This window comes from Monodon monoceros, unplaced genomic scaffold (genome assembly GCF_005190385.1).
Source record: "Monodon monoceros isolate NGI ecotype Baffin Bay Population unplaced genomic scaffold, NGI_Narwhal_1 Super_Scaffold_1, whole genome shotgun sequence".
Taxonomy (NCBI): Eukaryota; Metazoa; Chordata; class Mammalia; order Artiodactyla; family Monodontidae; genus Monodon; species Monodon monoceros.
The window spans coordinates 36,786,126-36,802,401 of record NW_021703765.1 but is presented as its reverse complement, the minus strand read 5'-3'; the positions used below and the strand labels follow the sequence as shown (position 1 = coordinate 36,802,401).

Below are 16,276 nucleotides of genomic sequence, written 5' to 3'. Positions count from 1 at the left end.
CTTCCCTCTTAGAACTGCTTTTGCTGCATTCCATAGGTTTTGGGTCATTGTGTTTTCATTGTCATTTGTTTCTCGGTATTTTTTGATTTTCTCTTTGATTTCTTCAGTGATCTCTTGGTTATTTAGTGGTGTATTTTTTAGCCTCCATGTATTTGTATTTTTTACAGATTTTTTCCTATAATTGATATCTAGTCTCATAGCATCATGGTCAGGAAAGATACTTGATATGATTTCAATTTTCTTAAATTTACCAAGGTTTCGTTTGTGACCCAAGATATGATCTATCCTGGAGAATGTTCCACAAGAACTTGAGAAGAAAGTGTATTCAGTTGATTTTGGATGGAATATCCTATAAATATCAATTAAATCCATCTTGTTTAATGTGTCATTTAAAGCTTGTGTTTCCTTATTTATATTTTCATTTTGGATTATCTGTCCGTTGGTGAAAGTGGGGTGTTAAAGTCCCCTGTTATTGTGTTAATGTCGATTTCCCCTTTTATGGCTGTTAGCAGTTTCCTTGTGTATTGAGCTGCTCCTATATTGGGTGCATAAATATGTACAATTGTTATATCTTCTTCTTCATTTATCCCTTGATCATTATGTAGTGGCTTTCTTTGTCTCTTGTAATAGTCTTTATTTTAAAGTCTATTTTGTCTGAGAATTGCTACTCCGTATTAGTACTTTTTTTTTTTTTTTGCCATACGCGGGCCTCTCGTTGTGGCCTCTCCCATTGGGGAGCACAGGCTCCGGATGCGCAGGCTCAGCGGCCATGGCTCACGGGCCCAGCCACTCTGCGGCATGTGGGATCTTCCCAGACCGGGGCACAAACCCGTGTCCCCTGCATCGGCAGGCGAACTCTCAACCACTGCGCCACGAAGGAAGTCCAGTACTTTTAATGGTACTGTTTATCTGAGTTTTGGAGAAAAGGCCCCACATTTTCATTCTGCACTGGGTCCTATATATTGGGTAGCCATTCCTGCTCTTGAGTGCTCTGCTCCTCCTGAGGCAGGTCTCAAATCTTTCCTTGTTGGAACCCCTTTCTGTCTACAGCCCTTTGGGGATTCCACCTGATTGTCACTGATTTGAAGGCCGCCACTGTTTCGTGGCTCCTCTGCTGCTTCATTTATGAAATCCAGAGCTGGACCAGGACTTAAGAAATAATTCAGGGGCTCCATGATCTCTAGAGGAAGGACACCTGCCACAGTGGAAGATGACACAACTTCTCAATCCCCTTCTAACCCTGACTTGGGGAAGCAGCCAAATGCTGGAATCTCTTATCTGGCACTGCTGGTTCTCTCTTTGATGAGTTTTGGCAGAAAAATGCTTCTGGAAGACTAAACCTCAGCTATTATCCTTGACAACTTGGTTCCTCTCTATTCTTTTCTGCTACCCAGTGAATTGTTGAGCAATTGTGAGTAGGTAGAGCAGGTGGAGGCTCTTGTCAACAGTGACTGATTTCATCAAAATTCTGCATGAAGAGTCCTGGCAAAGCAATGCTTGGGAGATTTTATTTTGTTTTGGTTTTAATGGTACAGCAGAATCACCTCTTCTTTTAAAAAAAAGTGAAAAAGATAATTTTGGCAAATGTGCAAACATCACATCACAAAACTGGAAACAAGAAGCTTTATAGGAAACCGATGAAGATGAGAAACTATAGGAAACTGAAAATGAGCAACACAAGATCTTTGTGGTGAAGGATATAAAGAACATAAAAATGTATATTCAAGGTTTTTCATGGAACATTATAACCCATCAAATTAAGGTATCCATATTCTCTAACAAAAATTAACTGAGCTGAGGAAGGGTAATGCAAAAGTATTCTAATGCAGTGCTGCCCAATAGAACTTTCTGTGATGATGATAGAAACGTTTGATCATCTCTGTGCTAATACAGAATCCACTAGCCACATGAATACTCCCATTGTGGCTAATATAACTGAGGAACTGAATTTTTAACATGGCTTAAATTTAGTTGCTTTAAAAAGTGGCTACCAATTGAGCAGCATAGTTCTAATGCTTCATAGGTCAAAACCAGTGGTTTCTATGGGGGACTTCTCTAATTACTGCTGAGGGGTAGGGGGCTGGAGTAAAAAGAGAAGAAAGCTCTTAACAGATCTACTTAGTCACTTACACAACACCTTACATTCGCCACAGCTTCCAGAATCAGTAGGTGGCACAACCTGCTGTAAGGGGTATGAGAGAAGGATTCTTGGGGAGAGCTGAGTATGCCTTTCCAAGTCCTGGCTCAAGCCAATGGCAGTAAAAAAGGCCTAGGATTTTGTCACTCAGATGGGGAGAGGACTATGGTTCCACACAGAATCTGAGGCTTGGGCCACGCCTGGGGCATCTGTGCATGGAAATCGTCGCTGTGGGGCTGGCAGGGAGCTGGAGGTGGAGCGTTTATTTTCGGACAGGGTTTCCAGAGCCAGAGGAGGATTTAGAGGTGGAAGGAGGACCTGCAGGCCCTTTCTGGCCACCTGCAGGCTGAACAGGCCCTTTCTTTTTGGGGATTAAGGTCTTGTTCTTGCTCTTGAACACTTTGCTGGGATCCAGCTTGTTCACAAAGGAGTCGGTCTCTTCCGTGAGTAGGTTTGTGTTGTAGGTGATGGGTTTATACATGTTGAACCATTGCTGTAAGGCAGAATTAGGAGAGAGGGTCACAATTCAAAGGAGAAGAGTATGTGTTTATGCTCTTCAGGGGAGATACAGGGGTAGAGAGCTGGGGAGATGAGGCAGAGTAAAAGACTTTAGGAAAAACTGCCTCTAAAATCTATTAGCACTTCCTTTAGGTAAAAGGGAAGACACACATTGCTTTATGGGGTCTCATAACCTTTAAACATGAGGACTAAGAATCTGAGTAAATGCGCTTCCTTCTAACCTAGTGTGCACTGAGCCTGGTATGCTAGGTCCCAAATCATCAGGGTACAGTGTCCTTCTAATTGTTCTGCCTCCAAACCAGCCACTGCCCATCAGGTGGACTTGGTAGCATCCTTCCCACAGGGAAGGAGCACACAGAGGCCAGAGCAGGCCTCTACTGAGGGAAGTTGCCTGCTCTCTTCCCTACAGGCTTTCTGGGCAGCTGAGGGCAAAGGGCATCTACATTTATTTTCATTGATCACAACCACCCACTATGTTGCCTGGATGTATGTCACTGTTTGACATTTGAGGAGAGTGAGGTCCACTCGATGAATACATTCATCGAGTCCCTCATTTTTTGCCACCCAGTCAAAAGTTCTTCTAGACACACCTGGTGTTCTCAAACCAGGCAGTACATCAGCATTACCTGACATCTGTATGTTTAAAATGGTGTCTGGATATATAATATAAATGAGGCACATCCATACTTTGAAATACTCTATATCATTGAAAAAGACAGCTCTCTATATATTGATAGGGAATGAGCTCCAACACGGAGTTAAGTGAAAAGAAGGTGCAGAACAATGTGAATAGTATATCGCACTTGTGATTTAGAAAAAAGGAACCAAAAACTGTATGCATGCATGCATGCATGCTTTCTATCCAATAAAGTATCTGAGTGAGGGCACAAGAGAAACTAACAGTGGCTCCCTGTGGGGAAGTGGATGGGGAAGCTGGAGAACTAGTGAATAAGAGACTGATTTTTCACTGTTCCTGTATGCATGTTCTGCCTATCCATAATGAATGGTCAAACCTAATCTCCCCCCACCACCAACCCCTTTTCATTAGAAGTAAAAACTCCCCAGGTGATTCTGAGGATCAGCCAAGTTTGGGAACCATTTAACTAGATTAGTATAAAGTGAGGTTGTCCAGCTAAATTGGAAGCACCTGCCTTGCTTATTGAACATACACGCTACTGGGCTCAACCCCAGATCTCCTGCATCAGATGAGGAAGCTGGGAATCTGCAATGTAAGCATTTCCTCAGAAGATTCTGATACATTCTACAGTTTGAGATGACAGGTGGTCCCCCCTTACCTTGGCCTGTGGGCTAATGCCATAGCTGGTGAAAGCATACTGCCACTGGGGCAGGCCCAGGTGGGTGATAAGCAGGCGATAATAGGCAGTAAAGGTATCTGTGAGAAAATGCCAGTATAATGCTCTGTCCAGGAACCAGATCTCAGTGTCTTGTGCTAATGCTGAAATAGCAGACAAAGGACATAAAGGAAGGGATGGCTTAACACTTTTTTCCTTTTATCTATAAAGTCAACATCTACTCATGGCTAAAACAAATTTCAATAGTAGAAGGAATGTAAACTATAAGTAAAAGTTCCCTTTTTTCCCTTCAACCTCCCAGTTCTGTTCTCCAGTGGCCACTGTTACTGGCTTCTTTATAATCTTTTACAAATTCTTGATCAGTCAGTCGACTGATCTATCTGCTGGGCTTTGGCCATCTGTACATTCAGGCTATCTAAGCAGCACTCCTTTCTTGTGTGGACTCAACACTCCCCCTCCCCCAATAGGTACATACTGTGGTCTCAGCCTTCCTGATGGAGAGGCACTCTGAACAGTTCTGGCTTTCTCAGGAGGTCTGCCAGGAATTAGAAGTGCTGTGAGAAACCACCATGGAGGAGCCCAGACCAGCTTCCTCTCCTGGGACTCCTGCCTGTGCAGCTGTGTGATGTGCTGGTTGAGCTGAAGCAGGCACTATATTGTACCAGCTCCTGCCTCACGCTTGCTTCTGACCGTCCTTTCTTAGTACTCCTAGTTCATCTCCTAGGCCTCTCCTATTTCATCTCCTGTCTAATGGCTGTAACATCTTCCTAAGTGGCCTCCATCCTCCAGTACCTTCCACTTCCATTTCTGCTTGTGGTCACATTTTCATTTGAATCCTGCCATACTTCTGCTAAATAACCTTGACTCCCCACCTACTTCCACGTAACGTCCAAACCCCTTCACCTGGCTTTCAAAACTCCACATGAAAGGGAATCACAGGGCTTCTGGTGTCATCTCCTCCTCATCCACAAGATGAACCACGTGGCCAATGAACTGGAATTGTCATTCCCCCCAAATCAGGTGCATTCTCTCATGGCATGGCTTTTACCCATATCCCTTTGCTTGGATGCCCCCTTTTGCCCCACACCCCACACCCCCCATATCTCATTCAGACCTATACTTCAAGATGTAGCTCATTAGTTGCGGCTCACTGGCTCCTTAGTTGTGGCACACGAGCTCTTTAGTTGTGGCCCCACATGCTGCAACTAAGACCCGGTGCAACCAAATAGATAAATAAATAAATATTAAAAAAAAAAAAAAAAAGATGCAGCTCAAAGGCTACTTCACAAAGACTCCTCCAGCTGGAGATGATCTCTCCTTTCCGCCAGAGGTAAACCCTGGTGTGTCTTCTCACCCTTTGCAGGCAGAAAGCTACTTGAAGAGGGCTGGACATTGTCCAACTCTGTGGTTCCTAGGGACTGAACTGCTGTTAGGGGGCCAGGTGGTGCCCACTGCTTAAGAAGCCAGAGCCTTCTTCTCTTGATTTCCCATCTGGGATCTTAGTTTGAGGTCTAGTAATTCAGATTTTTATTGCTGTTAATTGGCCTACATAAATACGTGTAAAAGAAAGACAATGTTTTTCCTGGATGCTTTTCTAATGCATGAGCCTACTGGAGGAGTTATAAACAGAATGACTATTTCTTTTAGCATATATTCACTTATTATCCTAATCTTATTATTTTGCAGTAACTCACAAGTGACACAAATGACAATAGCTTAAAAAGACTCTAGTAATTGGCCTGGAGGGGGATGCTCAGAGAGGACCAAAGGGGTTTTCTGGGTCTTGGCATCTACAAGAGACCCAGCAGCACCTCAGGAGGGCAGGGAAGAGCATGCCTTTTGTGTGATGGCTGGAGAGCAAGGTCAGCCAAGGCCATTCCCAAGCTACAGGACCATGCCTGCCATGATTCTTACCTGGTTTCCCTCTTTTGTAGACAAGGCAAACCTTCCCATTTCCGTTGCAAGGATCCAGCTCAAATATTACACTGCGAGAATCAAAGTGAGGCTTCTCTGGCTGGCTCTCACTAGCTGCAAACCCAGAAGTTGATGGTAATGTTCAAACACACTCAGCTCAAACATACTTATTCATCCAGCTTTGCTTGGATGAAAAAAAACAGAGGGAAAAAAAGCCTTATCTCAAACATATTCTTAACTATTATTTTCAAATGTGGACCAAATGTATTCTATACTCTAAATGTCCTGGGTCTTATTCATGGTCTAAGCCTCTGTCTGGGCTCCCCTACGACCAACAGAGTGTCATGGAATCTGGGGAAGGGGGCATGAGGACAACAAACTGAACTTCTTGGGAGTGGGACTACGTAACTCAGAGTAATCTGAACAACTTTTTTCTTTTTCCCCAGATACATGGTTTCCCCTCATTTATAGCACTTCATGATCTTTTGATTAGAATCCTTTTTCCTCTGTCTAAAATGTACATTCGTGGCATGTTATGTTTATTTCTATTATAATTATAATATTATAATTAATGCTAAGTCTGGCTCTGTTAGAAATACCTACCTAGAAATGAAATACCATGATGTAACAGAAAAAAAGATAAATTCTTAGAAATGCAACCATCAGAAACCTTCTCTCCTGCTTCTTTCATTACAGCAATTATGCAATAATGATTAGCATTAGTGACTGGGGTGGAAAGGGTTTAACAAACCTAGGAGAGATTGGATAAAACAGAGTATATAAAAATAATATTTTTGATTTACACGTATAGCCATACATATAATTTTACATAAATGCATAAATATTTACATTTCTAAATAAGAAGGCTTTTTGTGTTTTTTTTGTTTCTTTAACATGGTTTTACCCTCCCCTGGCGGTTATACCTTCATATTCTTCATCTCATATGGTCCTAGGCAGACATATAGGTATACATTTAAATTTTGTGAGATCATTTACTATATAAAAATGGGATACCACACATGTTACCTGAATCTTACTTTCTATACAATAATACAATGTGGAAAGCCCTCTAAGGGTTGTAACTCTAATGCATTCTTTTTAATGGCTGCCTGACAGTCTGTGGGAGTGGATGCACCCTAATTTATCCTGTGAGCCACCTATTGATAGGGGGCCAATATTATTCTGCTACAAATGCTACAGTAATCATCTCTGTACCTGTCCCTTTGTTCTGGTGCTTTTGTTATATGGCTAGACACCCTGAAGTATTATAGAATGGACACTGCCAGACTGCTTTTTGAAAAGGCCTTTGTTTCTGAAAGATATTTTCATGGGGTATAGAATTCTAGGTTGACAATTTTTTCCTTTGAGTATTTTAACTTTTTTAATCAAATGAATTTGCTTAAAGAATATTTTATTTTTAAATTTTTAATGTATTTATTTTTTATTCCGGTCTAACAGCATGATTTTCCTCTGATTGTTTCTTTCTTTCTTTTTATTGGAGGATAGTTGATTTACAATGTTGTGTTAGTTTCAGGTGTACAGCAAAGTGAATCAGTTATACATATATCCACTCTTTTTTAGATTCTTTTCCTATATAGGTCATTACAGAGTATTGAGTAGAGTTTCCTGTGCTATACAGTAGGTCCTTATTAGTTATCTATTTGATATATAGTAGTATGTATATGTCAATCCCAATCTCCCAATTTATTCCTCCCCCTTCCCTGAGTATTTTATCTTGATTGAATTGTTTCCAACGAGAAATATGCTATTATCCTTATTTTTGCTCCTTTGTATGGAATTGTCTTTTTCCATTGACTGCTTTTAAGATTTTCTCTTTATCCCTGATTTTGAGCAATTTGATTATGTTTCCTAGTATTGTTTCTTCATGTTTCTTCTTCCTGGCTTGTTAAGCTTCTTAGATATGGTTTAAGTTTCCAAGTAACTGGTACAGTTTTGAGCCACTATTTCTTCAAATAGTATTTCCTGGTCCATCCCCCTCTTTTCAGGGACTCCAATTATACATACATTATACCATTTGTTGTCCCTCAGTTCACTGATGCTATTTTGATTAAAATAATTTTTTATTTTCTTTCTGTGTTATTTTGGATTGTCTATTGTTATGTCTTTAATTTCTCCAGTCTTTTCTTTGGCAATATCTAAACTATTGTTAGTCCCATCCAGTGTATTTTTCATCTCAGAAACTAGTTCCATCTCTAAAGGTTGAGTTTGGATTTGTTTTTTCCTATCTTCCATGTCTGTACTAAGTTTTTGGACATATAGAATATAGTAATGACTGTTTTAAAGTCTGTATCTGCTAATTCTAAACTGTACCTCAATTCTGGATTGGTTTCAATTAATTTTTCTCCTCATTATGGTCATTTTTTTCCTGCTTTTTTGCATACCTGGTAATCTTTGATTGGATGCCAGAAATTGTTAATTTTGCATTGTTGAGTGCTTGCTATTTTTATATTTCTATAAATATTGTTGAACTTTGTTCTGTGACACAGTTAAATTACTCGAAAACAGATACTTTCAGGTCTTGTGCTTAGTATTTGACAGGCAGAACCCAAGGCAGCATTTAACCTCGGGCTAATTTTTTCCCCATTACTGAGGCAAGACCCTTCTGAGTACTCTACCTAATTATGTAAGCCATGAGGTGTTTCAACCTGGACGGTAGAAATGGACACTATTCCTGGTTCAGTGTGAGTACCAGGCATTGTTCCCTCTAATCTTCTTGGGTGGTTTTGTCCCTGGCCTTGGGTAGTATCTTCACATGTGTGTGCTCATCAGTTCTTTCTTGAATACTTGAGGACACTCTGCAGATCTCTGCAGTTCTCTCTCTATGCAGCTCATTCCTCTCTGTTACTCAGTCCTGTGAACTCTACCTGTCCTCATCCAGCTGGGCTCTTAGTTATGTTTTCTCAACAGGTACAACAGGTTCTCCTTGGGTTCCCTTCTCTATGCTGTCGACTGGAAACTTTCAGATAATAAGCTAGGGTTCACCTCATTTGCTTCCCATCATTCAGAGCTCATCATTCTTCCCTGTATGATGGTCAGTATCTTGACAACATCCATTGTTTTATGTATTTTGTCTGTTTTTGGTTTTTTTGTTGTTCCAGGTGGGAAGATAAATCTGGCCTCTACTATTCCATCTTGGATGAAATCAAAAGTCCAGACTGTAGGCTCCCACCAAGTTTTAGCAGCCTTGACTGATGCTGACTGGGGTCTGCCCTCAGGTGAAAAGTTATAAAAATAGGAAAATCATTCAGTGTGGTTCCCTTGTGCCATTTGTAGATGCCACTCCAGTTTCTGCTTATTTTTGGTTACTCTCCAGTCCTTTTAGGTAATTATTTTAAAAGTTTCCCCAGAGTTTAGAGTATTATCTGCACAAGTCCTGATCTGGTAAAAGGTAGTATGCCATATGGCCAGAATCATAAGGTCAAATCTACAATGTCACTGTTATTAGTTCTTCACTGAATTTTTAGTTTGGTTTTATCTCCATGTGCACATTAGCACACTGTCCTACAGTCTGTGCCTAATAATTTCACCCTCAGGAATAACAGTGGATATCTTTCTGTTACCTGTTATTTGTGCTGGTTCTTGTTCATGGTGTTGTGTTTCTTCATGTGCCTGGTTCTTTTTAAGTAGGATTATTTTTGAAAAATTATTTATAAAAACAATGAGGTCTAGGATAATGTTTTCTTCCTCTAGGGAAGAATTTTATTTTTATATGAGTTTTATACTGAGATATAATTCACCTACCATACCATTCACTTAAAGTGTACAAGTTAATGGTTTTTAGTATATTTAGAGCTGTGCAACCATAAACAGTCAATTTTAGTACATTTCTCTGGAGTGAATTTCTGTTTTTTTCTGCCAGGCCCCTGGGGAGATTAGTAATCTGGAATCAAATTAGTCCAATTTTGGGATTTAACATTTTCTGGGATGCACAGGTGACTTATACTTGGGCTTTGGTCCATGTGAAGAGTGGTTATTTCTGGTTCATTCTATCTCCTAGAGTATATATAGCTCCTCATGGTGCTAACCAAAAGGGTAGTGTCGTTTTTATGGGTGCCATCTTTTGTAGGTTCTAGACTCCATTTTATTCTTCTAGTCTCACATATGGGTCAAATTCTCAGCTTTTCAGTAGCCTCATTGCCTCTTTTGAAAAGGACAACGTATCCTAGGCAAAAGCAACCCTAAACATTGAGCCTCTTCCCTGAATTTCTGTCTTCTTCTGGATGTTGATCTGGTGCTATCTCACCATCTTATTAGCTCTTATTTGATGATTTTTATATGTTCCCTGACTTTTCAGTTGTCTTCAGCAGGAAGACTGCTCTGAATTACCTATCTGCCATTACCAGGAGGCCTCTTCATCAGTTTAAGTATGCTTCTGAAAATAACATATAGATGAGCTTTGCTTTTTATATCAGTCTGATAGTTTCTGCTTTTCAAAAGGGAAATTCAATCCCAGCACACTTAACATAATGATTTATCTGTTTTATTTTATTCCTCTTAATGTTTTGTTGCTTATTTTATAATGTTGTTTCTTTTCCCTTTTTCTTGTTTTTACTCATGTGATTCAACATTCCTTTATTAGGCTAGAGATTCTAAAGTAATTTTTTATTCCTTTAATGGTTATCTTCCTTTTTTTTTTTTTTTGCTGTACGCGGGCCTCTCACTGCTGTGGCCTCTGCCGTTGCGGAGCACAGGCTCCGGACACACAGGCTCAGCAGCCATGGCTCACGGGCCCAGCCGCTCCACGGCACGTGGGATCCTCCCGGACCAGGGCACGAACCCGCATCCCTGCATTGGCAGGCGGACCCTCAACCACTGCGCCACCAGGGAAGCCCTATCTTCCTTTTTTTATGTATTTGCATGACTGGATCCATATGATTCTACCCTTACTTGAAAACAATATGCCATTGTTTCTCTAACCAAATGTGGTATGCAGAATTCTAAGATGGCTGCAAGATTCATGCTTGTGTGTATACTCACCTGTACAACCTCCTCCCCTGAGTGTGGTCAGGACCTGTAATATGATGGAGTAGTCATTCCCTTGATTAGGTAACATTATGAGACTCTGTTGTAGCAGACTGGAGAGAAATATTCCTGCTGGCTGAGAAGCAAGTGGCCATATTGTGAGAGGGTCTTGTGGCTAGAATCTGAGGGCAGCCTAAACGAGCCAAGAGTGAGCCCTGGCCAACAGGCAACAAGAAAACAAGGACTTAGTCCCACAACTGCAAGAAACTGAATAAGGTCAACCACCAGTGAGCTTGGAAGAGGCCCCTATGCCTCAGATGAGATCACAGCACCAGCTGACACCTTGTTTCTAGCCTGATAAGATCCTAAGCAGAAGACTCTACTAATCTGTAGCTGAATTTTTGACTCACGAAAACTGTTAGATAATAAATTTGTCGTGTTTCAAGCCATTAAATTTTTGGTAATCTGTTATACGTGAATAGAAAACCAATACACCAAGACACTCTGTTTCCCCCAACAAGGCATACTATTTCTTTCCTAGAGTAGGATGAGGGCTTCCACTTTCTACTTCCTTTCCTCTTTGTCCTACATTTTCTTTTAAAAGGAGTCTCTGGAACATTCCTTGTATTAGTTGCTAGGGCTACTGTAGCAAAGTACCACAAACTGAATGGCTTGAATAGCAGAAATTTGTTATCTCACGCTTCTGGAGGCCACAGATCCAAGGTCAAGGTTGGTTCCTTTTGAGGGCTGTGGAGAAAAATCTGTTCTATGCCTCTCCCCTAGCTCCTGGTGGTTTGCTTGCAACTTTTAGCTTTCCTTGGTATGTAGAAGTACCACCCCATCTCTGTCTTCATCTTCACATGGCTTTCTTTTATATCTGTATCTCCAAATTTCCCCTTTTAAAAGGTTGTCAGTCATATTGGATTAGGGCTCCACCCAACTCCAGTATGACCTCACCTTACCTACTTACATCTATAATGTCCCTATTTCCAAATAAGGTCACAGTCTGAGGGAGTGAGGTTAGGACTTCAACATATGAATATTTCCGGGGGGAAGGGACACAATTTAACGCATAAAGCTCTTATATCTTGCCTCTCTCCTTTCTGTTAGGTTTAGCTGAGAGTATATGTTTAAACATATTCTATGCACTATGTCCCCTTTTTTCCAAGAGTTCTTATGTAAAAGTTGTATACATTCCTGGATATTAAGATTTAATTAAGTCTTTCTCTTTCATAGGGAGGTTCACTAATCTCTTGTTTCCCTTCCTCTTTATATATCTGCATCTTGAGATCTCCATTCCATTTCATCTGTCTTTTGGTTGGAGTATTTATGTTCTTAAAGTTTTACACATCCTTTAATATTCTTGTAATAACCTGAGATTCTGCATCATGTAATGCCTAGGTGTCTGTTTTCTCCCGAATTCAATTTGAGTCTAGGAGAGCCCTTTCAATCTGCAGATTGAATAGAAGTTTTTGTTTATTACTGTTTATTTATTATTCCCTTTCCAGCTTTTTTTCTCTTTTTGAGCACCTATAATTCCAATGGAAGGTCACCTGGATGTATTTTCTATTTCTCTCACCCTCCACCTTTTCACTCATTTCTCCTTTTAAAATTTATTTATCTGTCCTTTTAGATATTTCTTGCACTTGCTTTTTCAGGCTACTAACTCAGGTCTCAATATTTATACTTGTCTTCAATTCATCTAGTCAGTTGTTTAATCAAGAATTTTTACTTTTTTTCTATAGGAAGTCTTTGTGCTGTCTTAAATGCCCTTAAGTGTTCTTGTTTTTATTTAGGTTTTCATCTGTGTCCTCTAGCAGTGTTATTTCTCTGGTTGTGTATTCTGATATTGCTTCCTGATTGTCCTCTTTCTAACTGCTGAGTCCCCTGAGAAAAGTCAGCATTTTTCTACTTAAGTTAATGAAACTTAGGTCTAATTGTTGGACTATCCTAAAAAGCATGAACTCAGAAGGTGACAGAAGCCCACGTGGTTTTTATCCCCATCAGTATGTAGGACAGTGTGGTCTCTACCCCTAGCTGTCCTTTGCTGAGGTCCCTTGAAATCCTATCATCTAGTCTACCTTTATCTACCAGCTTCAAAAGCAGGGTACACCCATTCTACTTATTTAACAACTCCTTTGCCTTTTAGGGGTTAGAGAGCCCCAGTATACACATATGAAGCAAATGTGACCTTTTCCCCATCCTTGAGGATTCCACACATTTCTAAGTGACAAACTCTTCCCAGGGCCCAACACTTTCCAGGCTCAGCTCTTGGACGACTCCTCCTATTGTCCAGCTGCTTGTCCAGTTGAAGGAGAAAGCCTTGCATCAGTTCTCTCTGTCAGAATTTCAATGCACTCCAAGGCATTAGTATTGGAGACACTAGTTGCCTACTGAATATTCATTCTCCCTTTTTAAAACTCCAGTTCTGTTTGATGAGGCAATACTACACAGCTAAAAATACTTATCTCCTCAAATTCCCTTGTACTATGGGTAACCTTTTGACTCTATTCTGGCGAATGGTTATTGGGAGGGGCTTCTGGAAAAACTATTATTTTTCTGACAAAAAGGAAACTATTCTGCCAAGAGACAGTTATTTTGCCCTTTACTCTTCTTTTTCCTGCCTGGAACATAGACTTGAAGCTTGGAGGTAGAGCCCACATTCTTCAAACATGAGGAGGAAAACCAAACAAACACAAAGGCTGGTGAGCCAGGAATCCAGAGGGAGACTTTATCATTGAGTTTCTCAAGCAGCTACACCAGCCTAGTTCCAGATTTCTTATTATGAGAAAAATAAACTCCTATTTAAACATTGTAATGGGGGTCTGTTATATGCAGCCAAACACAGTTCTGACTGAAGTCCTCACTTATACATAGTTGATCATAGCTTTAGCAGCCATTTGAATTATAAGCCATTTCAATCAGAAGTGGCAAAGAGCCTGAAGGGAGGAAGGGAGCTGCATTTAGACTGTCACGGTCCCTGAAACCTCTCAATACTGAAATGTGGAGTGAAGTTTAATCTGTAACATTCATTCACTTACCAGGTATTCATTAACTGCCTACTATGTGCCAGGGACTGAAGTGGGTGCTGGAAACAAAGATCCCAGCTCTGGCATTTTCTTCATGAAAATTTCCTTTTTTGATACAGGCTGTGTTTTTTTTTTTTTTTTTTTTACCTTACGCCCATGGTTCAGAGAAGCCATAAATGGGAAGGGTTGGGTTTAGGGGAACATGTAACAATGCCACAATTTCTTCCTATTATTTTCAACATTATAAAATGGAAACAAGCAGGCTGATTTCTAACTCAAAGCAGAAGTCCCTCCAGTTACCTTCTTGTGTATCGTCCTCCAGGTCTGCAAGAGTTGGTGCGTTAGGAAGTGAGTACAGGGAAGACTGGTTGAGTTGAGTCAGTTTTGAGATGCTGTTAATTGCCATGCTGCCCAATGGAATGGTATGTTCTATGGGAATGTTAACAAAAAGAATTACATGGAGTAATAAGCTAGTTACCATGGTCATCAGAAGGGCTTCTGCTTGACTAACTTAAGCCCAGCTATTATTCGATCCCAGGGCTGAGGAATTGAAAGTGGAAAGGAGAGAATCAATGCACTACATGCTCCAAAGCATCAGCCTTTTATGCAAAAAAAAAAAAAAAAAAGCAAACAGCTGGGGCCATGAGTGAAAAGTCCCCACTGCATGTGTTAGGGTGGAGCACCAAAGGAAATTTTAAAAGGGGATTCTCAAAAAGAACTGGGAATTCTAGGGTAGGGGCCCTAGTTTGAAGATCAAAGGACTTAAAAAATGTTTTTGCTCCTGCCATCCCTTGAATGAAGGGTTATACTTTCCAAAGGAGTAACAGCTTTGATTATATAACTGACTGCTTCTACCCTTCTTGTCATAAGCTTTCACTATGGAAACTATCTCCCCCTCTACTTATCATTTTTTCTTACTCAACGGAGCAAACTGTCTTGAAAGCCTTCTTGCTTGGTTCAGTCTTCTGTAATTCAGGTATAAACAAGAAATAGGCAGACTATGTATTTTCCTTATCTATCATCCAGAATCCTTATAATATAGGGTGCTGGACATGGGATGGCACACAAAGACTTGGATATAAGACTGCTAAAAAACTGGAATAACTTAAGGCAATAAAACAGCTGGTGTACAGACCATGGAATGTCCAAGAAAAGACCACTAAGGAGGTAAACATTGGAAGCTGCCTTTGCTGGCCTTTCTGATAATGATTTTAGCCATCCAGTAAAGAATGGGTACAGCAATGGGGATGAGGATAAGAAGATGGGTTGGGAGGATTACATTAAAAAAAGTATTAATAATGAATAGGGAGTCATTCATAAAACCTTCATGAAATGTTTCTTTTCTGATGCAGGCTTCTGAAGGGGCTAGCCTGTCTCCGTGATGTAGGCAAGGGAAAATGTGACAGTCACTCTAGCCTCTGTCCACTCTCTCTGTTGCTCCAGACTCCAAAGGCCATGGCCATGAGGGTTTCTGATATTGGTGACAACAATGGTTTCTAGACCATTGGAGGAAATGATTCTAAGCTAAAAGTTCATGTTAAATGCTTAGTAGTAAGCTATAAAATATGCCCCTGGTCAGCTGCGAGAAAAACAGGAAGGTTTGGGGAGTCACCAAAACAAGGGAACCTAGGAGGTAGTGGCAATGAAGGGGAGGAGTCAGTTCTGCAGATTTGATGTGTCACAGAAGTGACTGCATTCTTAGTGGCAGCAAGGAGAGGTACAGGCTGATTCCCAAGGACCAAAGTAGATCTGGGGATGTGGTTGCAGTTTGGAGATAATAAAGTCCTCTTGAGGACAGGGCAGTCTGTGTCAGGAATGAGCTGGACTCCAGGGGCTAGATCTGGATTTCCTAGTCTATGGAATGTTACTAGAGTCTTCACCTAAATGCGCAGCACTGACTTTCATGCCTGCGTAGTACCTGAATCTCTGACATATACCAAGGTGTGATTTCCCACATTCATGATAGAAATGTTTATCCTGGACGTATTTAATACCAAGGATGATAGCCTGTGAACTAAGGTGGCTGATGACTCAGGCTGAGGAGATGTGAGGCAGAGAAGGAAAGGCTCTGGTCTGAGGGTCAGAGGTCCAGACCTCGGAGCCCTGAGGTCTCCACCATGCTGGGAATGAAGGAAGGAGCCCCTCTCATGACCACCAGAGGCTGTCACTGCAGCTCATCCTGAGGAGACTGCTCCAAGGTGGAATCCTCAGAGGCTTTAAGTTCAAGGTGGCTCAGGATTTTTGTGTAGTGACTAATCTTTCCCTCCACCTCATGCCAACAAGAAGCCTCTAAATTGAGCTTCCAGTTAAGTACTGGGTAGACCCTGGCACGGGGGCTGGGGAGGCAGTGGGTGAAGCAATGATGGCATGTGTTAGCTTTG

The 16,276-nt window shown here is 41.0% G+C and overlaps 1 protein-coding gene across 5 annotated transcripts in view; it reads right to left on the bottom strand.

Annotated features, from left to right (window-relative positions):
* Positions 1 to 632: 632 nt before the first annotated feature.
* The window catches only part of TPGS2 (tubulin polyglutamylase complex subunit 2), a 57,165-nt gene continuing 41,521 nt past the window's right edge, over positions 633 to 16,276 (bottom strand). The window contains exons 4-7 of one of the 5 annotated variants that reach the window (XM_029232260.1): positions 14,196 to 14,324; positions 5,884 to 5,997; positions 3,952 to 4,112; positions 633 to 2,630 (exon numbers count right to left, since the gene is read on the bottom strand). In XM_029232260.1, the coding sequence (XP_029088093.1) occupies positions 2,400 to 2,630; positions 3,952 to 4,112; positions 5,884 to 5,997; positions 14,196 to 14,324 (635 nt within the window). In that variant the 3' untranslated portion in view covers positions 633 to 2,399. The other 4 variants (XM_029232267.1, XM_029232276.1, XM_029232292.1 and 1 more) reach the window with 4 other exon arrangements.